We start from the raw sequence: 25,696 nt of genomic DNA on the forward strand, positions 1-25,696 counted from the left end.
AATGACTAATTTCACGTAAACAACTCCTCAGCAGCTGCCGTTCTGTTCTGTCTAAATAGTCACTTATTGTAGTCATACCATAATGATTCAGGATATGACAAAAACACGCTTTGGAAGACAGATTCATAATATAATTGCACATTTTGTAAATTCTGAAAGAAAAAAAAAGTTACATAGTGTACCTTTAATTTCTTACTGACCCAAATTTAAATGGTAGTGTTTGTGTGCGCCTGTATGTATGTATATATATATATATATATATATATATATATACACACACACACACACACACACACAATACAGTGTGTGTATGTATATGTTTATTTACCAACTTGCTGTTCCATGGTACAAAGATGACATGGGAATACTTTCAGTGTATTCCAGACACACGCATGAATTTATAACAAAACAGACCTGTGTTTGAATATGGCTCAGGCTCTCTAATTATTCTAAATTAGCTTAAAGGGGAAGCATTCTTCCTTGCCTGGTGTATGCTGTTGGACACTGTCATGTCTCTAACCAGATCCTTTCTCTTTTATCTAACATGACTACAGTTTTCACGATTCTTGTTTGTTGCTACTAATGTGTGAATGATTTGCTCTGAATTATTATGCCTGTGTAGTTTATTAACCAAAAATGCCAGTACTGTAAGTAAGAAAGTAGTATTTCTTAAGGTTTGTCAATGTTTATGTTTAATTTTTATTATTTTTATTGTGTTGGTTCTTTATTATAAAGAACTAAGTGTTTATTATAAAGACACCGGTGGGGTGACACTTCATGTTGATATATAACTCCATGTTGGTCCAGTTGCCTTGCGTTTCTATAATTTCCTGCTCCCGCTCTGCCCAAAATGACCAAAAAGTGATTCATGGAATACTTCATTAACATAGGCAGACAGTCAGCACTGATTAAGTGGCTTCCCCTCTTCCCCTCTTCCCCTCTTCCCCTCTTCCCTTCCCATGTGGTTGCCCTAGTTTCTGAGGAATGGGTATTAGTCAAGTCAAGTCACCTTTATTTATATAGCGCTTTAAACAAAATACATTGCGTCAAAGCAACTGAACAACATTCATTAGGAAAACAGTGTGTCAATAATGCAAAATGAGAGTTAAAGGCAGTTCATCATTGAATTCAGTGATGTCATCTCTGTTCAGTTTAAATAGTGTCATTTAGTGCATTTATTTGCAATCAAGTCAACGATATCGCTGTAGATGAAGTGACCCCAACTAAGCAAGCCAGAGGCGACAGCGGCAAGGAACCGAAACTCCATCGGTGACAGAATGGAGTAAAAAACCTTGGGAGAAACCAGGCTCAGTTGGGGGGCCAGTTCTCCTCTGACCAGACGAAACCAGTAGTTCAATTCCAGGCTGCAGCAAAGTCAGATTATGCAGAAGAATCATCTGTTTCCTGTGGTCTTGTCCTGGTGCTCCTTTGACACAAGGTCTTTATAGGGGATCTGTATCTGGGGCTCTAGTTGACCTGGTCTCCGCTGTCTTTCAGGGATGTAGAGGTCCTTTCTAGGTGCTGATCCACCATCTGGTCTGGATACGTACTGGATCCGGGTGACTGCATTAGACTGCTTCTAATGATGTAGCAAGTACATAGGGTGTTAAGGGAAGTGTTCCCTGTTCCGGTTTACCTAATTAACGCAGCCTAAAAATCCTTTAACGGATTTGGATTTTAAAAGCATATTAGTATGTTATGTGTAAGCCAGGTTAAAGAGATGGGTCTTTAATCTAGATTTAAACTGCAAGAGTGTGTCTGCCTCCCGAACAATGTTAGGTAGGTTATTCCAGAGTTTAGGCGCCAAATAGGAAAAGGATCTGCCGCCCGCAGTTGATTTTGATATTCTAGGTATTATCAAATTGCCTGAGTTTTGAGAACGTACCGGACGTAGAGGATTATAATTTAAAAGGAGCTCATTCAAATACTGAGGTGCTAAACCATTCAGGGCTTTATAAGTAATAAGCAATGTTTTAAAATCTATACGATGTTTGATAGGGAGCCAGTGCAGTGTTGACAGGACCGGGCTAATATGGTCATACTTCCTGGTTCGAGTAAGAACTCTTGCTGCTGCATTTTGGACTAGCTGTAGTTTGTTTACTAATCGTGCAGAACAACAACCCAATAAATCATTACAATAATCTAACCTTGAGGTCATAAATGCATGGATTAACATTTCTGCATTTGACATTGAGAGCAAAGGCCATAATTTAGATATATATTTGAGATGGAAAAATGCAGTTTTACAAATGCTAGAAACGTGGCTTTCTAAGGAAAGATTGCGATCAAATAGCACACCTAGGTTCCTAACTTATGACGAAGAATTGACAGAGCAGCCATCAAGTCTTAGAGAGTGTTCTAGGTTATTACAAGCAGAGTTTTTAGGTCCTATAATTAACACCTGTTTTTTCAGAATTTAGCAGTAAGAAATTACTCGTCATCCAGTTTTTTGTGAAGAGTAGCGGCCCTCGTACTGAGCCTTGAGGTACTCCATACTGCACTTGTGATCTATATGATACATCTTCATTCACTGCTACGAACTGATTGCGGTCATATAAGTATGATTTAAACCATGCTAATGCACTTCCATCAATGCCAACAAAGTGTTCAAGTCTATGCAAAAGAATGTTGTGGTCAATTGTGTCAAACGCAGCACTAAGATCCAATAAAACTAATAGAGAGATACACCCACGATCAGATGATAAGAGCAGATCATTTGTAACTCTAAGGAGAGCAGTCTCAGTACTATGATACGGTCTAAATCCTGACTGGAAATCCTCACATATACCATTTTTCTCTAAGAAGGAATATAATTTTGAGGATACCACCATTTCTAGTATCTTGGACAGAAAAGGGAGATTCGAGATTGGTCTATAATTAACTACTTCTTTTGGGTCAAGTTGTGGTTTTTTGATGAGAGGCTTAATGACAGCCAGTTTTAAAGTTTTGGGGACATATCCTAATGACAATGAGGAATTTATAATAGTCAGAAGAGGATCTATGACTCCTGGAAGCACCTCTTTTAGGAGCTTAGATGGTATAGGGTCTAACATACATGTTGTTGGTTTAGATGATTTAACAAGTTTATACAATTCTTCCTCTCCTATAGTAGAGAATGAGTGGAACTGTTCCTCAGGGGGTCTATAGTGCACTGTGTGATGCGATACTGTAGCTGACGGCTGAATGGTTGCAATTTTATCTCTAATAGTATCGATTTTAGAAGTAAAGTAGTTCATAAAGTCATTACTGCTGTGGTGTTGGGAAATGTCAACACTTGTTGAGGCTTTATTTTTCATTAATTTAGCCACTGTATTGAATAAATACCTGGGGTTATGTTTGTTTTCTTCTAAAAGAGAAGAAAAGTAATCGGATCTTACAGTTTTTAATGCTTTTCTGTAGGATAGGTTACTTTCCCGCCAAGCAATACGAAATACCTCTAGTTTTGTTTTCCTCCAGCTGCGCTCCATTTTTCGGGCTGCTCTCTTTAGGGTGTGAGTATGCTTATTATACCATGGTGTCAAACTGTTTTCCTTAACCTTCCTTAAGCGTAAAGGAGCAACTGTATTTAAAGTGCTAGAAAAGAGAGAGTCCATAGTTTCTGTTACATCATCAAGTTGTTCTGAGGTTTTGGATATGCTAAGGAATGTGGATACATCAGTAAGATAACTTAAAAAGCAGTCTTTTGTGGTAGAAGTGATGGTTCTACCATACTTGTAACAAGAAGTAGAATTTACAATTTTGGCTATATGAAGTTTGCACAAAACTAAATAATGATCTGAGATATCATCACTTGGCTGCATAATTTCAACACTATCAACATCAATTCCCTTTGACAGTATTAAATCTAGAGTATGATTTCGACAATGAGTAGGTCCTGAAACGTGTTGTCTAACCCCAATAGAGTTCAGAATATCTATAAATGCTGATCCCAATGCATCTTTTTCGTTATCAACATGGACATTAAAATCACCAACTATTAAAACTTTATCTGCAGCCAGAACTAACTCGGATGTAAAATCACCAAACTCTTTTATAAAGTCTGTATGGTGCCCTGGTGGCCTGTATACAGTAGCCAGTACAAACATAACAGGGGATTTATCATTTTTATATATATATATATATATATATATATATATATATATATATTTGTTTCTCTGGATAGTGTTATATGAAGCACCATTACTTCAAACAAGTTATACTTGAAGCCTGCCCTCTGAGAAATCCTGAAAACATTGTTATAAATTGAAGCAACACCTCCCCCTTTGCCTTTTAGATGCGGCTCATGATTATAACAGTAATCTTGGGGGGTGGACTCATTTAAAATAATGTAATCATCAGGTTTTAGCCAGGTTTCTGGCAAACAGAGCACATCTTAATTATGATCAGTGATCATATTATTTACAAAAAGTGTTTACGTAGAAAGGGATCTGATATTCCATAAGCCAAGCTTTATCATTTGTTTATCCATATTGCATCAGTTTTTTTATTTGTTGAACCTCAATTCAATTGTTAATCTTAACTTGGTTTGGACATTTTTTGTATTTTCTAGTTTGGGGAACAGACACAGTCTCTATAGTGTGATATCTAGGTGAAAGAGTCTTTATGTGCTGAGAATTAGCTGATCTCTGTGACGTGAGGCAGCTAGCAGACAGTCGGTTTAGCCAGTCTGTCTGCTTCCTGACCTGGGCCCCATTTAGTCAAGTATAAACACTAAGACTATTTGCCATATTTCTAGAGAGAAGAGTGGTGCCACCCCAGGAGGGATGAAGACCATCTCTTTTCAAGACTATCTATTCAAAATTCTTTTAGCTATCTACATGATGTCAAGTCATTGTTTTACAAGACTCATGAGTCAAAAGTCAAATTAAGTCAAGCGGATAGAAAATATGAGTGTTGACTGTGATAAATTTGTGGTGCTGTACATTTACCTTATAGACTTGTACTGTAAAAACATAATTTTCATGCAGTAAATATAGAGCCCTAACCAATCAGACTGTTCTGGTTGTGGACCATCACATTTCCCAAAAACCCCATTCCTGTTCCAATTTGGTGGCCTTTATTTGGGTTGAACTGACTGTTTTACCTAATTTGGCTCAGAATGTTTCCAAAGTTGACAAATGTAAACATGTGAGATTAGGCTCGGTGCAGCCAAAAAGTAATTATGTCAGTCTGTGAACTGGGGTCATCAGATCAAGTTTGAGTTGAGTCACAAGTAATTACAATAAAGTATAAAAACAGACTCCAGTCTGACTCAAGTCCAAGTCATGAGTCTGAAGCCCACACTTTGGAGAGGGAAAAATATGCTGTAAAAATAGACATGCTCTAATCAGACGTGATGTGATAAGTTTCCTGATCCGAGCAATTTTTCTGTCTGAACATGAAAAAGCAGTGTGACACACTCAAAGACAATCAGAACACAGTAGCAATTTGGAGTGGGATTTTGGAACACATTGGCCAGGACTACACAAAAATCAAGAAATCAAATGATAAGAAAACTCAAGTTAGCATGGCCGAGGTGGGTACCAATGTTGCAAAACTTATGGGTCTTGTATATATGAAAAAGTAGAGTGGAGTTGCATTCAGCAAGGATGCATTTAATTGATCAAAGGTGAAAATAAAACATTTATAATTAGCTTTTTTAAATTGTATATCCATTTCAAATTAATGCTGTTCCTATCTGCTGTGTCCTTTTTTAAGAATACTGAAGAAAAAATGTATCACAGTTTCCGCAAAAAAAAATTAAGCAGCACAACTATTTTCAACATTATGAAAAAAAGAGAAGTAGTAAAATAAATGTTTCTTGAGCACCAAATAAGCATATTAGAATGATTTCTAAGGGATCAAGCAACACTGAAAAGTAATGGCTGCTAAATTTAGTTTTGTCGTCACAGGAATACACTAGATTGCTAAATATATTCAAATGAAACTTGATTTTATTTTTATTTTTTTAATAATATTTCCCTAACATTGCTAGTTAAGAGCTTAACAATTCAAAAACATTGTAATAAATTAATTACTGACCCTAAACCTTTGAATGGTAGTGTATGTTTACTAAAAGACTGTTGCATCAGAATTACATTAAACTGTGTTTTAGTTATTCCACAAATGCACGTTTAATGTAGGCTCATCTGTGGGGAAGTACAACACAGTTGTTTTCACAGAGCTAATTAGTGTAATTACAGTATAATGGATTCAACAGTGACTCTGCGTGTGAGTGCATTTCTATATGTGTGTTTTAACATCATTCTGTGCAGATTAGATATCGATGAGCCTAGCAGCAGTTCTGCACCGAGACAGACCATTAACTCTGTAGCAGTTACACCATTTATTCTAACATCTCATTCGTTAGTTTTTTCTCTCTTCTTTTTTGCCCCTTTCCAATTACCCCTTTCTTTCTTTAAGGCGAAGCTCCCTCAAAACACATCTATAAGATCCCATTGAGCAACCTAGTTGGACGGAGCATAGAGAGGCCCCTCAAGTCTCCGTTGGTCAATAAAGTGCTCACGGCACCTGCCTCCAGTGTGATCGGCCCCACTCCCGTGATCGCAAGCACAACCTCCCTCTCACTGTCTCGCATGGAGATCAAAGAGATCGCCAGCCGGACACGGAAAGAACTGCTGGGTGAGTGTCTCTGTCTTTGTGCACTCTTGAACCGAAAGCTATCATTACACTTGTGCGGCACAGCTGCACAACTGTAACGATACATGCATACTTGATCTGTTATAATGCTTGTTCTGCAGTCAAACTGAGATGAGACAGATATTTTTTATTAGAAGTGTTAGAGTGAGACATCCTGATCACACATTAGATAAACTGTTTGAATTACTAGATTGCCACACTTCACACCCTACAGTACATACACAGACACACACATGCAAGAATGGCCAAGTGGACTATTGGAAGTGCTACTGCACCTCCTGGAGGTGCAATTTAATGTCATTTTATAATTTCGGCTTACTATGTTGAATTATGATCAGTATTGTATGAATTTGTGTGCCTGAGTTTGTCTTTGTCCTCTGTACCTGTCACAGGTTTGACTGAGGAACCCAGCAGTAAAGCTGATGGTAACTCAGTGAAACAGAGAAGAATGAGCAAGAAAACCAAGGAGGAAGAACAGAGGAGAACAGCAGAGATAAGCACCACTGAGCAGTAAGTGTGTCTTTTTCTGTCTGTGTGTGTGTGAGTCTTGGTTGGGTGGTAGGGCTGGGCAATACATATTGAATATTCATGATAAATTCACAGAGTTGGTAAGTTCAATTCATTTTCATTTATCAGTCATTTTCATAAACCGTTTCAATTAATTGGTTCAAAACTCAATTATGTCAAGTTTTTTTTTTTATGAATCTGTTGAATGGTTTGTAAATTATTTTTTTCCCCATTCAAATCATGTACTAAAATATTACATTACTAATAAAAAGTTTTTAAAAACAAAAAGATATTTATATCCTTAGTCCATTTAGTCCATGCTTTAATAATTTAAAGACTTTTGCAGCTCTTTACAGTTACTGAAAAAAGATATAGACCTACACTATATACAAAAGGTAAAAATACAGTAATATATTATCACAAAGTAAAATATATTTTAAAATGTACTTTATTCCTGTGATGCAAAGCTAAATTTTCATCATCATTACTTCAGTCTTTAGTGTCAAATGATCCTTCAGAAATCATTATTATGATATATATTATAATATATAATTTTATAATTACGTTATAAATGTCTTTACTATTCTGTTTTATCAAATTAATGTGTCCTTTCTCAATATAAAGCTATTTCTTAAAAACAGAAAAAACACACCAACCCAAGCTTTTAAACAGCGGTGTGTTAAAGGGTTAGTTCACCCAGATAGCAAAATTATGTAATTAATAACTTACCCTCATGTTGATCCAAACCCTTAAGTCCTCCTTTTATCTTTGGAACACAGTTTAAGATATTTTAGATTTAGTCCGAGAGCTCTCAGTCCCTCCATTGAAGCTGTGTGTACGGTATACTGTCCATGTCCAGGTTATTAATTACATAATTTTGCTATCTGGGTGAACTAACCCTTTAAGTAGACTGAAAATATCAAGCTATAATGTTTAAAGCTATATGTCGCCCAGTCCTAGCAAGTGAAAGGTTATTTCTGCATGTTAGATGCAAGTATACCAGTGATGTATACTGACTATAAGATATCTCCAATCAGAGTGGGAATGGAGTCTGTAGATGCAGAAACTGATGTCCATCAGCTTTGCTCATCTGGCTCTGAGGTGGAGCCACGAGATGATAGCCCACCCACGGCCAGCCCTTTTACCTTCTCCACATCTTTTGAGGAGGATATTCTGGACCTTAAGTGATGACAATCACAGTCTGTGGATCAAAGTGCACCTCTCACCTTACACATCCTACTACCTTTTACTTTATATCATTCTTATATACCATGTTACGTTGGATTTTGTGTTTTCCTTAGTCTGCCCACTCATCTGTGTGCGTAAATGAATCCCCAGAGCTTTAAACTTGAAGGAGTTTACAGTGTGGTGATGTCAAAATTTACTCCTGGTGGATGTATGCATGTGTGTGTATGATCCTGTGATTACCGTATAAGAAAGTTAAGTATATCAAAAAATCAGATTCTCAGCTATTATTTCAGAGTTCAGTTTAAAGAAAAAAGAAAAACTGACCAAAATTGTTAAAAAATCCCTAGAATCTCAGTTAGTCAATATTTGATTTAGTTTCTATGATTGATGAGACACATTCTCCATCAGCATTCGGACAAATTTGTAGCTTTGTAGCAAACTTGTAGCCATATGAACAGAAATAAAAAATGGCTTGAAAGGTTTGAGCCACAATTTAAGGTTAAGGCAAATATTACTTTTCGCTCCAAGACCTGAATGTACGATTGACATTCCTAAAAACAATGACATTTTAGCTCCTTATTTTGTGTTTTTAAATGTTTTGTATGTCTGTGATTTGTACATTGTGTGATTGTTTCAAAGTTGTAAGAAACTCTATATGCATCTTGGACCCGATGCACATGAACATACAAATGTAAACATACATACATATAAATATATACCTTTCTAGTTCTATTGTATTATGGAGAAATAAAACTTAATTCTTGTGTATATCAGTGTTATGGTCTAACCTGCCTTCACCCTCACCATGCTTTTAAACCCTGACATGCAAACCCTCTGCAGAAAGGGCAGGAGTCTCCCACAAGTGCCATTTTCTACTGCAGCCGCCAACCACAAGCAGCGCCCTCTATCAGACTGACCATGGATTGCATATGTCATGAGGCAGAAGCAAACAAACACAATTGCAGAACACAGTTTGGTCACTACATCTGGTAAATGTGCAGCTGTTTACTATGCTGACAGTATGAGCTTTGATCCATGAACATCTTCATTTACAGGCGCACACAGTCAAACGCAGTCTTTAAGTGCTGTTGCTTCTTGAAAAGGGCTCTGGATCACCTGCATGCCTCCATTCAAACCCACTATAAAACAAAAGGGATTTGATGTATTAATGGTTTAGAATTAGGATGTATTTGCTCTTCTCATGGATTTGGTACAAATTGAAAAAAAAAAAAACTCTAGGAATTAAAGCCAGGGTTACTTAGATTACATCTCTGACTCTGGGTTATATAGCCCAAAAAAAAAACCTACACCAATATCTTTGTCTTGATTTCTAGTAGATTCTAAACATCTTAAAACAAGATGAATTTATGTGAGAAGCAAAGCGATATTAAGACTTTTTCTTTTTTTTCTTCTTTATTTTGGCCCATTTTTTCTAGATTTAGGCATAAGCATAATATTTTACGCACACACACACACATAATATAATAATTTTTTACTTATGAATATTCTTAACATGATTATTTAAAGATGTTTAGATAGTTTAAATGGAAAACAACACATAAATACCGAATAAAGGTTTTTGCTGTGTAATAAGAGAACAAGAATATTGATTCTGCTGTTTACAGTTCAAACTCAGAGATGTTTAAAAAATGTCATCAAAGTGACACCAGAACACAAGAGCCTCAGGAACAGCACAGAAGGAGGTGTAAGTATTAAACTGCTTAGCTGAATGCATGTCCCCCACTCTCAACCTTTCTCCATCTGAATGTGAACCATTTAAAACTAGTAGCAGACTGGACTGAAAAGGGAAAACTTGGGAATATTTTTGTAAATGAAGAATTTTACATAGCATTTATTTGCTATGTTGTTGTCTTTGAAGGGAATAGGTGAGCCAGAGACTGATTAAAAATATATTTCGTTTTTTTTTTTTCTTTTTTTTTTTCTATGGCATATTGTCCGTTGTCTTCCCCCTCCTTCTGTTCACTCCCCTAACTGTTTTCACAGTGCTTTTGTATCTATATCGATATTAACTGTTTAGACTGTTGCAGAAAGATATCAGAAATTAAACAAAAATGAATAATAAAAAAAAAAACACCAAGTGTCTTAAAATATTGTATTGTCATTGTTTTTAATGCCGAGTACTACTTGTAAATGTTAGTGTTTCAGATGTGGCCTCAAAAATATTACTATTATTATTATAGCATTTATTTGGAAAAAGTGCTGTAGCACACTGCTGTAGGTGTTGTTCATCGATATGAAATAAATATTAATGAAATTTAAACATGTAGTTTGTGTTTTACGAGTGCAAGTAGACTACTCACATGCTTGAACATTAATGACATATATTGACATCTATGATTATGTTATGTTATGTGGTCTCCCAATGTTGAAGGGTTAGGAGTCTGCAGAGTCAGCAAACTGCTGTCAACTTGAGAAGACATCGATGTTTTATAATGACCTCTAGGTGGTAGTGTTGTTGAATCAAACTGTTCAGCTCATTCAGCAAATTAGTCAATAAGCTACTGATATACCTCCATAGTACCCCTCCCTCCGTGTGTATTTGAGCTTTTTGTGTCTGTTTTGCACATTAATATATTTTAATGTTACAAAATAAAACAAAGCAAAGACCAAGTGTCTTATCATTTATTATAAACTGTAGCATTCGGCTTTGTTGTCCGTGACAAACAGTTGTTCTATCATGGTACAATTCTTTGTGGAGACTGAAAGAATGCCATCTTCTGCATCATTTTCCGTTGTCATCTCTTTTTTGTAGTTTTAAATAAATGATCTGTTCTTTGATATTTATTTGCCGCAGTCCGGCTGATGCTTCACTGACAAGCTGCTTCTTCAGCTTTTGCCTTGATCTGCAGGTTACACAAGCAACATGCCCGTGAACACTGCTTCCTAGCGGCTTGCATGTGTACTGCACTCTGTCTACAATCTCAATTGGGAATGTCAATGGTCCAGTTGAGAGATAGGTGGCGGTAATGCACTTATAAGTCTGCGATCCACCATAAAGCAAGAAGAAGAAGACTCCTCATGCTCCTGCTGCTGGGAACGCATATAGGAGGACGCATCATCTATCATTCTTTGTGTTTTAGCCATGATTCCCATTAACCTCCATTATGAGACTGAAAATCTCAGTTTGTGCTTTACTGAAGAAACAAACAAAAAAGAAAAAAACATACACAAACAAAACCAAATTAAACCCTGCGGCTCGTGATGATACACTGATGTGTAAAGACATAAAACGATCGGTCTTTGCAAGAAACTGAACAGTATATTGTTTTTTTTTCTTCTGATTCACACAATGCTCGAACTGTTAGAACTCTCCTGAGCGAGTCCTCCTATGCGTGTTCTCAAGCAGGTGCGTGAGGAGGCTTCTTTTTTTTCTTGCTTTACAGCGGATGCAGACTAATAAGTGCATTTCCGCCACCTATATGGTGGCCGAGACAGCTCAACACGCTGCAACTTAAGAAAACACATGCAAATTGAAAAAAACATCAGCAAATGAAGAAAACATCTTCATCAGTTTGACAACACAAGTGTTGCAAATCATCACAACACATGCATATAACGAAACGCGCTGCAAATCATCACAACACATGCATATAACAAAACACGCTGCAAATCATCACAACACATGCATATAACGAAACGCACTACAAATCTTCACAACACCTGCATAAACGAAACGCGCTGCAAATCCTTCACAACACATACATATCAAGAAACGCTGCAAATCCTCACAACACATGCATTAACTAAATGCGCTGAAAATCCTCACAACACATGCAATTAACAAACGCGCTGCAAATAGCACTGACCACAATGGAAATGTTTCAAGGAGACCTCAAAAAGTGTTGGACCTGGCTTGGATTTGTTTATCGAGCAATGGCTACTGGTCAGTGGAGTTGTTGGTGAACTGAAAGGTGAGGGGTTTTTTTTCATGGTGTTTTTTTAAACACCATGATTTCTTTATCTTTTGGATATTATTAGCCTAAATAAGCTGAATAATTACATGATTAAATGTAAAACATTACTTAAGAAGGCTAACTTTAATATTCTCAACTAAATATAATTTGAAGGTTAATGAAAATAAATTTGCAATGCTTCATTAATTGTTTCTTAATGTGTATGTGCTGTGAGGATTTGCAGCGATTCTTAATTTAGCGCGTTTCGTTGTATGCAAGTGTTGTGAGCATTTGTAGTGCGTTTCGCTATATGCATGTGTTCTGATGATTTGCAGCACGTTTCATTATATGCATGTGTTATGATTTGCAGCGCGTTTCGTTATATGCATGTGTTGTGATGATTTGCAGCACGTTTCATTATATGAATGTGTTATGATTTGCAGCGCGTTTCGTTATATGTATGTGTTGTGATGATTTGCAACACTTGTGTTGTCAAACTGATGAAGATGTTTTCTTCACTTGCTGATGTTTTTTCAATTTGCATGTGTTTTCTTAAGTTGCAGCGTGTTGAGCTGTCTCGGCCACCGTATATATCACCATTGACACTCCTAATTGAGATTGTAGATAGAGTGTCAATGGTCCATTTGAGAGGTCCATTTAAGTCTGCATCCACTGTAAAGCAAGAAGAAGAAGCCTCCACATGCGCCTGCTGGGTTTAATTTGGTTTGGTTTGTGTATGGTTTTTTTTTTTTTTTTTTAGCCGTTATACCCATCCACTTATATTATAAGACTGACAAACTACAACGGTTTCAGCTAAAAATCTCAGTTTGTGCTCTACTGTAGAAACAAAGTCACCTAAATCTTGGATGCCCTGGGGGTAAGCAGATAAACATCACATTTTCATTTTTGGTTGAACTATCCATTTAAGGATACTGCCCCACTGACAGGCTCTTTTTGTAACAGGATATGACACCGTTTATCACAGTATTTTTAAGGCTTTTAATTTTGTTTAAGGCTTTCTTAATAACATTTCTGTAGATTTAATCTCTGAGCACACAGGTATGTATGCAGACATTTATGACAAGAAAGAGCATGTTTCAGATGACGATATCATTGTAGGTTCACAAGTAAATCCAAACACCCACTTTCCTTCATGTTTTCCAACAAGATTATTTTTTGCTGCCCTTTCACATATTTATCCTGATTTACTTCCACCATTGGTGGCAGTGGATATTTCATCAAACCAATTAAAGATTGAGACAGGACATTTGTGGCATTGGTGATAGTTCTGGAGGTCTGGTTTCTTTTAGTTTTATGATGAAACAAAAACATGCCTTTCTCACTAAGTTTTTGAACCCATCTGTCTTTTCCTGTCAGTCTTTTTCCTTTTCTTTTTGTATTAAGTAACAATGGGGTCTGCCATGTTATAATGCCTTTGATTTCTCTTTTGTTTATTTTTCTCTTAGTTCGTTTTAAAATATGAAGTCTCTCATTTCTTGATCTGAGTCAATAAAGTATCACAATAACCACAATAACAATTCATTACTCCTTTAATACAAAAACTATTATTTTCTCATGATCTCTTTAGAAACATTAACATCACTTCACAAGCTATATAAAAATTTAAATAAGTTACACTTTGAAAACAGAAAATATTTCAAATGTATATAACCAAAAGCACTGTGTGGTAAATTACCACAACCATAACATTATACCAAACCGAGCATTCTTGAGGATAAAAACCAAAGTGAAAGCACCCGGCTGTTCTTTAAATGCTGCTAACCCAAAACCTGGTGGACAAAGAGGAGGGACAGTGTTTGCGCAACGGTGTATATTTAACGCTACACTAAATTTGAAAAGCCTGGGCTCTGCAGGGCTTATGGTCTAATAACAGAGGAATTTTTACAAGTATGGAATGTTACTGTGGAACGGTCATTTGGGCTCTGAACTGACCTCAGCAATTATTGCTTATGTAAGCTTTGCAGTATGAAAGTGAAAAGCTGGTGGTCACTGAACCAAAAGTCTTGTAAGTAACAGACTCAATGTCCATTCAAGGAGTTGTTGTATCAAATATATTAATATTCTGAGTATATGCAAACCTGTTTGTGAAAATAAATCACATTAAATAACTTTCATTTGAATACTAAAATGACAATACACATAGCAAAACTCAATACAAACTGTAGTGTACAGTCCTAAAAAGACAGCAGTGAATGTTAGTATTTAAGAACAGAGTTGTTATTAATTGTCAGTCATAAATCATTAAGTCTAATGTTAAAGTGAAATGTGAATTCCGTTACTGTTGAGATGCTGTAAGTCCATAAAGCAGCATTCTGCATCACAGTTGTAATCATAAGTCTTTACCAATCACAAAAGTCCATTATTGAGATGGTCATGCAAATGAGGCGACTTCAATTAGTATCTGTATTGCCATTGAAACACAAGGCACCTGAGCGATGACATAGGCAAATGAACGTGTTGGTGCTTTAAGTGCCAACAGGTATGCAATGCTGTGGAGAACTCGACCCAGGAAAAAGACCAGAAAATGAATTCGTGCAACTGCATACGAAGGGGCTGTCATGGAGTAGACGGCTCCGAGAAATAAAAAGGGCAAAATGTTTTCCATGTCATTGACGTGTGCTCTGGAAGAAAGAAAAAAAACACACAGTACAAAAATGAATGCAGGTAAACCACAATTAAAAATGTATGAGATAGTGTAGATGAAAGAGAGGGAAAAGTGCTGAAAGCTATTGAAAACAAATAGGATGTGTATTTGGTAATGTATAGCAAACAAACAGTTTTGTTACCATTTATGAATGATGATGCATTTTGACATAACATGATCATGATTGTTTAGTCATAGCTCATGGTAAGTACTTTTCCAGTTTTGACCAAATCCTCTTCTCCATATACAGTACACTACATCTACACTGCACTGGGACTAGGGCTGGGACAACGCGTCGAGGTCATCGATGACGTCGACGCAAAAAATACGTCGACGCAAAATATGCGCATCGATTCGTCGACCTGTTTTTATTTCTCTGAAAAACGTTTGCAAAACGTTTACCTTATGTGCGCTGAATATACGCGATGGCCGGATCAACATTCTGTCCAACGTTATATAACCAATCCAGGGGTTTTTCTGCATTGATCTTTTTTTTTTTGGCGGCTGTCAAAGCCTTATTTGAGTTTCACGCGCTCGCGCACTCACAGTCTTCAAACTACACGAGCCCTGTCTTGCTCACTCTCTCTCCCTCGTGCATATTAACCAAAATCATAAGACACGATAGAAAAAGGGCGGAATGCCAAAGTTTCACGTGGAGCATTCTGAGATTTTTTTTCTCCATGACAGGCTGCTGGCTCCCACTGTTAATTTTTTTTTTTTTTTTTTGGAAAAGCACTCTCTGTATTAGCTTAAAGCCCTCAAGTTTACATTGGTTACTGTATTCTTTGATGCTAGACATCAAGTTGTTGTTATTTTCATCTGAAAGAAGAACTTTTTTCAGTAAGATAGGCCCTATGTGTTCAGTAAGCTTGTTTCAGTAAGCTATGTGTTTTCAAGGCTTCAAGGTTTTATTGAATGCTATCTCTATACAAGTGCAAAGTAATGCATTCTTAGTCAGTCTTTTATTTTATAATTTTAAGAGCAATAAACATATATTGCAATGTTAAGGAATTCATGTTTTTTTCATTCAGATATGTAAATCAACATGTATAAATTGTTATTAGTCAGTTAATGGGGAGATAATCGAAATCGAATCGGTCAGAAAAATTAATCGTTAGATTAATCGATGCATCGAAAAAATAATCGCTAGATTAATCGTTTATCCCAGCCCTAACTGGGACCCATCATACAGGATCATACCGATCAACCTGGCAAAGTTTGAGCTTCTTGTCTTCCCTGCCATTCCAACTCTACAGCGTGATTTCATCATCCAGCTTGGTTCTTCTACAATCACCCCATCAACTTCGGTCAGAAATCTTGGCATACCCTTTGAAGACCAGCTGACCTTCAAAGACCACATTGCAAAGACTGCTCGATCTTGCAGGTTTGCATTGCACAACATCAGAAAGATCAGGCCCTTTCTAACAGAGCATGCTGCACAACTTCTTGTCCAGGCTCTTGTCATTTCTAGGATGGATTACTGCAATGCTCTTCTGGCTATACTTCCATCAAGCACAATCAAATCTCTATGAATGATTCAGAATTCAACAGCAAGACTGGTCTTCAATAAGCCCAGAAGTACCCATGTTAGACATTGATGCTTACACATAGAACAGCCACAGGCTCAGAACCCCGCCTACTTCCACTCACTATTACGAATCTACATCCCCTCCAGAAGTCAGAAATCCGCTAGTGAGCGACGCCTTGTGGTACCTTCACAGAGAGGCTCAAAAACACATTCCAGAACATTCTTGTTGTCCATTTCTGGCCGGTGGAATGATCTTCCCAACCCTATCTGGAATGCTGTTTCCCTGACAAATTTCAAGCGACAGCTGAAAACTCTTTCAATGTTACTTGACTTCATCCTAAACTTAAAAAAAAAAAAACTTTTCTTTCTCTTTATTTATTCCTTCCCTTTCTAGCTTGTACTTATTTGAACGAATGCTTGAAACTTGGTATTTATGAGCACATCCTGTGTCTGTTTACCTCTTTTAATAAGATTTGCTTCATGTATTCCCCAGTTGTAAGTTGCTTTGGACAAAAGTGTCTGCAAAATTGCTAAATGTAAATGTAAATCCTTCACTTATTTCCACTTTGAGCCTTTCTTTTGACTATTGCTAGGTAATGTTATACTCTTTAAACTGTATTTGATCTGTCCTTTGAGGTATTTTGAATGTTCCAGACTGTGGAAATACATATGGAAAACTGGTTTTCTCAGAACCAAGGAGCTGAGGAATGTACACTCAACATCTGGCTTTGATCAGGACTTCGGCTGTAAACTGTCTGGCTCTGTCTAAGGGAAGCATGCCTGGACAGTAAACGTTGCCAACATCACACGATCTTCCAATGTAAATTTACTTTCCCTCTGAATCACTCTCACAGTGCATCAGTGGCTGTCCCATGAACAAATCACAGCAATAGGAAGTTGTAAGTAATTCCTGTACCACAGAAATTAATCATACTATGCTGACATTCATATCACCACATTATGGTGAAATTTCCCTATATTAACTCAACACTTACAGCTACGTAGCAATGCTTGGGCTGCATTTCACAGATTCTTCCTCATCTCTTTATCCCAACAAGTATTTTCCATTACAAGCAATCTCCTACTGGAATTCAATTTTCAAAGAGGAAATAACTTTCACTTATGTGTTAATTACAACTTTCATTAGAAAATGTTCTAGCTTTAGGTCCTGATATAAAATATGATTGTATGCAACGGGCTTAAAGAGATAAAAAAAATAGATTATATGCACCACTGTGACCACACACACTTGGCAGCTTAATAATAATAATAATAAATATATTAATAAAACATAATAATAATAAAGATTATGGTGATTTATTATAATATACGATAATGATCTTTTAAATGTCTTGTATATTTACTTTTTTTCCTTCTGTAAGTGCCTCAAAAGATGTGTCTGTTTTGTTGACATGTCAACGTAAAGTTGATCCAAACAAGAACTTTTAAGCATTAGTTCTATTTAACGCTGTCTTCCTGTTTCTGTTCACATGAAGGTATTTGTTAACCACAGGGTTTTAGTGAAATACCTTTGTGAATGCATAGCAATTAAGGTAAAATAATGGTCTTGTCAGGACTTGCTTCTGCTAGCATGCCGTAACTTACCAATCTGGCAGCCACAAACTACCCTTCTCAGGTTCTCAAGATCACATCAGTGAATACCTTTGATTAATTTACAGAAAACATGAATTTCCAGTGCCACTACAAAAAAATTCAGTAATTTCAGAGCAGTCTACTGAAATAACAACTTCATTGTTTTCACATTGTGCAGACGGAGTGGGCTGTGACTGGGCAGAGCAGGCAAGTTTCCTAAAGATAAGTTAGAAACCGCCAAACAAAAACATGCAGCACCCCGCAGCTTAAAGTAATGAATGTTTCCCTACAGGCCGCCAAGTCTATGATTGTTTTAAGTATGTAGTTTCATAATACATCGTCTCACTTTCTCTCATGCTCTCACATACACCAATACAGGTACTGAGCGAAGTCTACTGTGGAAACACATTCGTGCTAACTGGCATGGATACTGCATACCTATTTTACTTTTGACAAAAAATAATAAAAGTGGACAAATAAAGATATCTTAGCTATCTGTTGTGGATTAATCATGCTTCCTACTGTAGACCTGTGAACTTTGACACAGATGTGAAACTTAAAAACAGACTTAACTTTCCCAAAAATAGACACGCAAAGTTTTTAACACTAATTTTAAAATATTCCCCATCAGAAAATAAAACCACGTGAAGAGAAAAATGAAAACAAGTTTTTGAAGAGAGATGGAAAACATCTAAATGGAAATAATGGAAAATATACCAAATTCAAAGTGAACATTTTATTATATTTATAAAAAAAATGCCAGTAATTCACTGTACAAAATTACAGTGACAGTTTACCAAAACTAATACACATGCTAGGTGTTATAATTTATATTATAGTGTTGAAAGCCAAGGTTAAATTTAATGTATTAAATTTAACATTGTTTTATGTTATTCTGTTACTGTTATTGTCCGTAAAGCGTTTCCATTTGTATTGCTGATGAAGATTTATTAATAGTGACATAGCCTACTTGTAACATGGTAAAAAAAAAGGCATTTGTTAAAAAAAATGTTTTAGTCTATATCAAAGTTTGTGGGGCTGTTTATACCAATGTTCTGCTCAAATTAGTTGCATTAGAGAATAAAATCACAAGTGTGTGGTTTTGCGCTTACCTCCTGCAGCGTTCCACATATGGATCAGTTCGGCAGAACTGCACACCTCCGTGTCTATCGGCGTCCTCTGGATTAGCAAACGCCTGTCAAATATATGTATCTGTTTTAGAGCACAAACATCTGGAAGTCACGTCATTCTATAAAAACACATCTCTGACCTACTTTTATTTCTGAAGTTAATCCAAACAGCTGCAGTATGCAGATTTCTATTCAAAACAAAACACTCCACAAGCTCGAAACTATTCCTTTATAAATAAGGCACTCGAAGCAGTTCTCTGGCGTCAGTGTGTTTGATGCAGTAGCATGAAATCTATAGCCTATTAATAAGTAGCCTATGAATAAAAAGTTCCACAACTTACCTTTTTCTGAAGTCTCACTTGGCCCGTGATGATGGCAATTATGTACATCTTTAAGATTAGAAGCGTGCTGTAGAAGATGAAGCACAACATTACATCGCTCCCGAGCATCTTGACTTCGACAGACCGAGTCTCTCTCTCTCTCTCTCTCTCTCTCTCTCTCTGTGTGTGTGTGTGTATACGCTATGATGAAGTCGTCTTTGGAGTAGGATTTATATGCGAACCCCAGACCGTTTAGCCCAACCTCTCTACCTGCAAGAAACTTGCACTGAAGTGCATACTTCCGTTTTTTTTTCCCTGCCCGTGACACACTGTGCCATATAGGGTAAGACAACTGGAAAACTCCAGTCTTGCCTACATTCACTTTAATTGCAGAACTTCTTCATTCACTTTAATAGTAAAACATCTTCTAAATTTGGTATTCAATTGGAATACAATTTTGAACAGCAGAATGAATAGCATACCATGAATTACGAATTATGAATAACCTACCTCTAATATTTTTTATGTTTTGTTTATTCTGGAGTCTCACTGTTTATGCTGGAAAATATATGGTAGGCTTTAGTTATAAGCTATTAATAATTTTTAATAGATATTAGTAATTTTGAAAAACATTGTAGAAAAAAATATTATTGAAGAAATCATCATTTAAAAAACAACAACACATTTTTAATCACTTTGTAGTTCTATGTCTGAGAGCTTTGGGACTTCAATCAAAAGTAGGCTAATGTAAAACATTTTAACAGAACAGTGTCTTAAGTTAAAATGGCTAACAATTAGTTCTTTATAAGAAAAGCCACAAAATACCAATCTGTTACTTCATTGTTAAGAAAATCATTGGAAAAGTAGCATAGTAGAATAAAAAACATAATTTTACAGTCATTTGGAACATGACGATGAGTGAATTATTCCAGTTATTTAATTTTTGGATGAACTATCACTTTAAATGCAGCAACGCAGCAAGCAATTAATTAATATTAAACCCCTTTGATAAGACTCTATAATGGCTTTATCAATATGCGTAATCAGATCTTTAAAACATTGTCTAGGATAAATAGATCAATAGGAAAAACTCTCAGGAGCCAATATACCTTTTTTTGAGATATAGTAGGCCTAAATCAACAGTTTCATTATATCACCATGTTCATTTGTAAGGTTTTTGTTCCTCCCAAATGAAACCATTAAGCTTTATTTGTAGAATGTACATTCCAGAATGATAAAAGAAAAAGTGATTCTAGATCAATGAAGTTCCAATTTCAGCATCCAGATCAGCTATGTTGTAACAGACGCATTGTTTTCCCTGACAGTAATGGGAATGTTGCTCAAATTGAGCAGGAACTGAATTGTGGAACATTCTGGATGAGAGCAGAACCCCTTTCCACAGTCAAGACAAAGACCTCATTAGTTTAATTTGGGCAGGCTAAGCAGATTTCCCTGTCACACTGTCACTTTTTGAAGGAGCAAAACAAAGAATGGCAATATTTGGCACAAGATGTGAGTGACCCACAAAAGTCTGAAACCACAACAAGTGTCAACAGTCTATTCCGATATAGTCCGAGGAGGAAGACGAGCTTGTGCTTGTGATATCACAACAGTCCTCCGCATCCGAGAAAGAAGAAGTATAGTGGAGGCCTGAGAGTCTGTGGTAGTCCTGCTGAGTGACATCTGGCAAATGTGACATGTTTATTGATGTCTGGCCTCTTCCTGAGCTACGTGACCCACTCCACATATCAATCAACTGTGTGCAAATGGCACAACCCATTGCAGTATGTTATATCCAAAATGTGGTCAGATGCTAATGGCTGTCTTGAACAGAAGACATCTCCCTATATGACATCAACTTTTAAAAGGTACACTCTGAAACACATGTCTGCAGTGTAGAGGCAGTTACTCATTCAAGCATTGGCTTAACAGCAGGTTTGGCTTCTCATACGTTTGGATGGCAAACTGTGAGCATGTCTGTGTGAAAAGAGCTATATGGAAAGAAAAGAGCATGAGAAAGCAACTATGTATTAGCAGGCATTCCGTAGAAATACTTTGTTCAAGCCCTCGCCTGGAGGTAGTGACAATTATAAGGTGGAATACAAGATGAAAACTGAAAAGGATGCATTGAGACAAGAAAAGACAGAAAGACTACGAGTCAAATCATTTTAGACCACAAAGAGTTTAGGACTAGACTGAAGACTACTGGAGAATTACTAGAAGGTCACAAGGTCAGTGTAGTAAGTGTAGTGCAAATATTGGAACAGGGTAAGTAATATTTCAATCTCTTAGCATCGGTTAGAAACAAGAAAAACAGGAATATGATATAGGAGTGTTTTTCTTAAAAATGCAGTACCACACCTCTATTTTTAGATTGCTTTGAACTCGCATTACTTTATGAACATACAGAATATCAAAAGCTAATGCAATCCCTATTTTGCCATAGTCAAAGATCATTGAATCTGTATTCTCTGGGTGTGACCTGCTATTGATGCTAAAGTCTCTGTGGTGTTTTCAGTCCATGAACATGTACATCTTCCAGCCTGGAGAAAGAAACAGAACACATTCAAATGATGGCATTATCTGTATTTCATAACAATTAGCTTTCAACTGAAATTAACATGCATGGCCATTTTCAAGAACTCAAAATAGAACTCCTAGTTATTCAGTCAGATGATGCTGATTATGATACTAAAAATAGATATGAATGTACAGTACAAAAATATGCCTTGAGGGTGAGTAAAACCAAAGTACTTTTAGGCAAGTCATGCCACCCGGCCGCCATCTTGGCAATGCCTCCAGTCAGCTATTTCAGACTAACAAGACCAGCTCCTATCTAAATGAATGGGCAGAGAGTCAGAACTGCACTTTCACTGGTCACCGGGACATAAAAACTCCATGTATAGAAACAGCAGTAAAATATGATAAAAATCGCTGAAGAAGTTTGATGACTTTGCCCCAAAATAAGGTTTAAAATGCCGTTTTCCCCACAGGTTATACTTTTACTATGCATGCGCAAGTGTTCACGACACCAACTTCATTTACATCTCTATCCAGAATGCCGGTGTCTTTTACTTAGAATGTAAGGTAACATATTTGTGGTCGATATAAAATGCTTTAACTGGTAGTCCGGTGCCTTCGCGTTGTTATCATCCTCTTCTATGTGGATTCCATCTGATCTTGCACACACCACAACTCGCTTTCGCCAAATCGTCTCCGCTGTCGCAAAACCTCAACTGTGCGCATGCGTCAGTGGAACCAGACGATAGGCTTAAATCTTTCCCGGCTTGACTGTTAAAAGCAGATGATTGGCTTTCCAGCGGGAGGGGCAGGGCATGTGCATACAACCGCCATCTTTGCCGTTACGGGTTTTCCTTCTATAGTTGTATTGAGGATTGAGGAAGTCGAATGTCTCTTATAAATTTTCTCTGGTAAAACACAGGTTAATTTTCATTTTTGGGTGAACTAACCCTTTAAGATGCATTAATAATCTGATACATCAACTTGTAGATGGCCTGCTATAATAGGCTCTTACTCTTCTTCTTCAGAATGGCTGAATTATTCAAATACTGGATCTTGTCATTGTGTAGCATTTTCTACTTCAGTTAACTGAGTGAACGTGAAGCATGTCCGAGCTGGTGTGACTGAGCGGAGCCAGGGACTAATTAGCATATTCTTGACCCATGTATACTAAATAAAGTGTCAAGTTATATCGAAACAATTTATTTTTAAAGGAAAGAAAAAAACATTTAAGTATGCAATTTTGGTTATCAAAGATGGCACAATTTTAGATGGCACAAAGGTGATCTAAACAAAAATAAGGTGAAAATGAGCATGAACAATAAAACACTCAGTATTGATTGATGCAACCTCTTATATCAATATCTCATGCAATTGCTCATTCATTTTAAGAATACTATTTTCTATCAAACTAGTATATTACAGTGTGATTACAGAATCAGGTTTTATATAAACATGATAATAAGAGTAACTTATCTGAATAATTTTTAACAGGTCTTTTACTGAGCACTCAAGCTGTGATAACTCTGCACACACTGAAGTGTTAATAACAAGGTCTATTAAAATTTCATTTCACAGCCATAAGGTTATTACCTCATGCATGGTGTGATGTTGCTCTGGTTGACAACATTGCTCTGAGTTCATCATGAATGCCTCTTGCTAGCTGCCTTTGTGTTTGAAATTACTGAAGGGAATCACCTTAATAGAGACATCTAAGAATTTGAGTTTTGGTGATTTACTAGTTGGCGATGACAATATTTGGAAATACCGGTTTTGCAGCTCTGTGTACAGTAATGTTACAGTTATCATGAATATCATATCAAGGAATTCAATAAGTTATAAATTGACATTTTATAAACCAGGGGTGTTAATTTATTCCCATGGTATTATCAGCTAATATAAACACAGGCTCTGGACTAACAATAACCTGATCATTTGGTCTCAGGAATGTAATATTTATCTTTTGTGCTAAACAAAAGAGCTTCCAGATGTTTCTTTAGCCCAGCTAGTACCACATATGCTAATGTTTAGACACAGTAGACCAAGCCAGCAAGATGTTATTGTCTACGTGATACAGAAATCATGTTGACTTCCAGAAATGACCCTCTAGATAATGAAAGCCAGATGCTGCAATTGTGCAAAAAGAGAGGAATGACAACTCACTTTGGGAAGAAAATTACAATCCTTTTTCCAGCAGACAAGACAGGCGCTCAGATGCATGGTCTGCAGCTCTCTGCATCCTTCTCTCCTCCTCCTCCTCCTGCGCTCTCCTTTCTTCAGCCTGCAGATGGAAAGAGGACTTACAATGACATCAGCATTGATAGTATGCTCTGTCATATAAATATTCACCTTCCCTGTCAGATTATTTGGTTTATACAGGGCAGCTGATGGAAGCAATATTCCATGGGCTGTCTGAGGACAAAGGGAGAATGGAGATGAAGGGTGGGGGTTGGGGGCACGGGGGGAGTGGTGATTAAGATGAACAAGATGAACAGAGCTCGGAGCATACACGTAACATTGAGTAGCTGTTCCTCAGCATGCTTGAAGAACGCCTGTGTCTCTGGGAGCTAAATATGGATCCTTGAAAATTTAAAGATGCAGTTTTTATCCAAAAGTGATGGACCCATGGAAATAGCTCATCTTGGCCACCATGCTATGTTTTGTTTTAAAACAATGCAGAGAATAAGAGGCATTAAAAATGTTCCTGTGGCTCAGTGGTAGAGCATTGCGTTAGCAGCGCAAAAGGTTGTGGGTTTGATTCACAGGGAACACACATACTGGTCAAAAAAAAAACATATGTATAGCCTTAATGCACTGTAAGTCGCTTTGGATAAAAGCATCTGCTAAATTTAAAATAAATAAAAAAACAGAAAATTAATAAGATAATAAAAGCGGAGTTGTTTATTTTTAGTCTTAGCTCTTATTGGTAACTAAAACTAATTAAAAAAACTTAAAAATTGTTTATTTAAAAATGTGTTAATTGAAATGAAGACAAACAGAAATTAAGATATATAAGAAAAAAAATCTAAAAATAAAAAGATGAAAGATTAAAAATATTGCCTTGGCAACTAACTGACACAAAAGTTTAAGTATTAAAATGACTAAAACTGGAATAAAAATAAAGAATGACAGAAACACATACAAAAAATAAATAAAAAACAATTAAAATGGTAAATATAAAAAAATATATAAATAAATATTATTACAGTATATAACTCACAGAAGCTTAACCCTGGGCATATTGTCAATGTTCAGAGCAATTTATTAAAACAATTAATTTTAAATAACTTATTTTTAAATCAGCTAAAAATAATACAATTAGAATGCTGCTTAAGAAGTAACTTCCTTTTCAGTGTTAAAGGGATTCAGGTTCCAAACCTGTATGAGTTGCTTTCTTATGTTGAACATAAAAGAAGATATTTTGAAGAATGCTGCTAATCAACCAGTTGGTTGTTCCCATTGATTCCATAGTAGGGGGGAAAAAATACAAAAAATGGAAGTCAATGGGAACCACCAACTGTATGATTACCAGCAATCTTCAAAATATCTTTTTATGTTCAACATAAGAAAACAACTCATGGAGGTTTGGAACGACATCAGGGTGCGTAAATTATGACAGAATTTTCATTTTTGGGTGAACAATCCTTTTAATAAGTGTGGCCATGGGTTAAGGTTTTGCAAAAGAGATCTTA

At 36.5% G+C, this 25,696-nt stretch overlaps 2 protein-coding genes and 1 long non-coding RNA gene across 7 annotated transcripts in view; 1 reads left to right on the forward strand and 2 right to left on the reverse strand.

Moving 5' to 3' along the window:
* Positions 1–9,717, forward strand: part of LOC132141234 (GTPase-activating Rap/Ran-GAP domain-like protein 3) — a 73,229-nt gene extending 63,512 nt beyond the window's left edge. For 4 of the 5 annotated variants that reach the window (XM_059550574.1, XM_059550576.1, XM_059550577.1 and 1 more), the window contains 3 exons: positions 6,403–6,621; positions 7,032–7,149; positions 8,184–9,102. In XM_059550574.1, coding sequence (XP_059406557.1) covers positions 6,403–6,621; positions 7,032–7,149; positions 8,184–8,334 — 488 coding nt within the window. In that variant the 3' untranslated portion in view covers positions 8,335–9,102. Of the gene's footprint in view, positions 1–6,402; positions 6,622–7,031; positions 7,150–8,183; positions 9,103–9,174 lie in introns of those variants that run through there. The other variant, XM_059550578.1, reaches the window with a different exon arrangement.
* Positions 9,718–13,786: 4,069 nt separating this feature from the next.
* LOC132141235 (prostaglandin E synthase-like) lies at positions 13,787–19,684 on the reverse strand. The gene is made up of 3 exons (XM_059550579.1): positions 19,506–19,684; positions 19,147–19,229; positions 13,787–14,890 (listed from the first exon to the last, which is right to left on the reverse strand). Exons 1-3 carry the CDS (start codon positions 19,611–19,613, stop codon positions 14,641–14,643), a joined length of 441 nt encoding a protein of 146 aa, XP_059406562.1. The 5' UTR covers positions 19,614–19,684; the 3' UTR covers positions 13,787–14,640.
* Positions 19,685–21,969: 2,285 nt separating this feature from the next.
* LOC132141236 (uncharacterized) lies at positions 21,970–24,866 on the reverse strand. Its single transcript, XR_009433881.1, has 2 exons — positions 24,168–24,866; positions 21,970–22,027 (listed from the first exon to the last, which is right to left on the reverse strand). It is a non-coding gene; the product is annotated as an uncharacterized LOC132141236 (long non-coding RNA).
* Between the last annotated feature and the right edge of the window lie 830 nt (positions 24,867–25,696).

The sequence above is a fragment of the Carassius carassius genome, chromosome 5, assembly GCF_963082965.1.
Source record: "Carassius carassius chromosome 5, fCarCar2.1, whole genome shotgun sequence".
Classification (NCBI taxonomy): domain Eukaryota; kingdom Metazoa; phylum Chordata; class Actinopteri; order Cypriniformes; family Cyprinidae; genus Carassius; species Carassius carassius.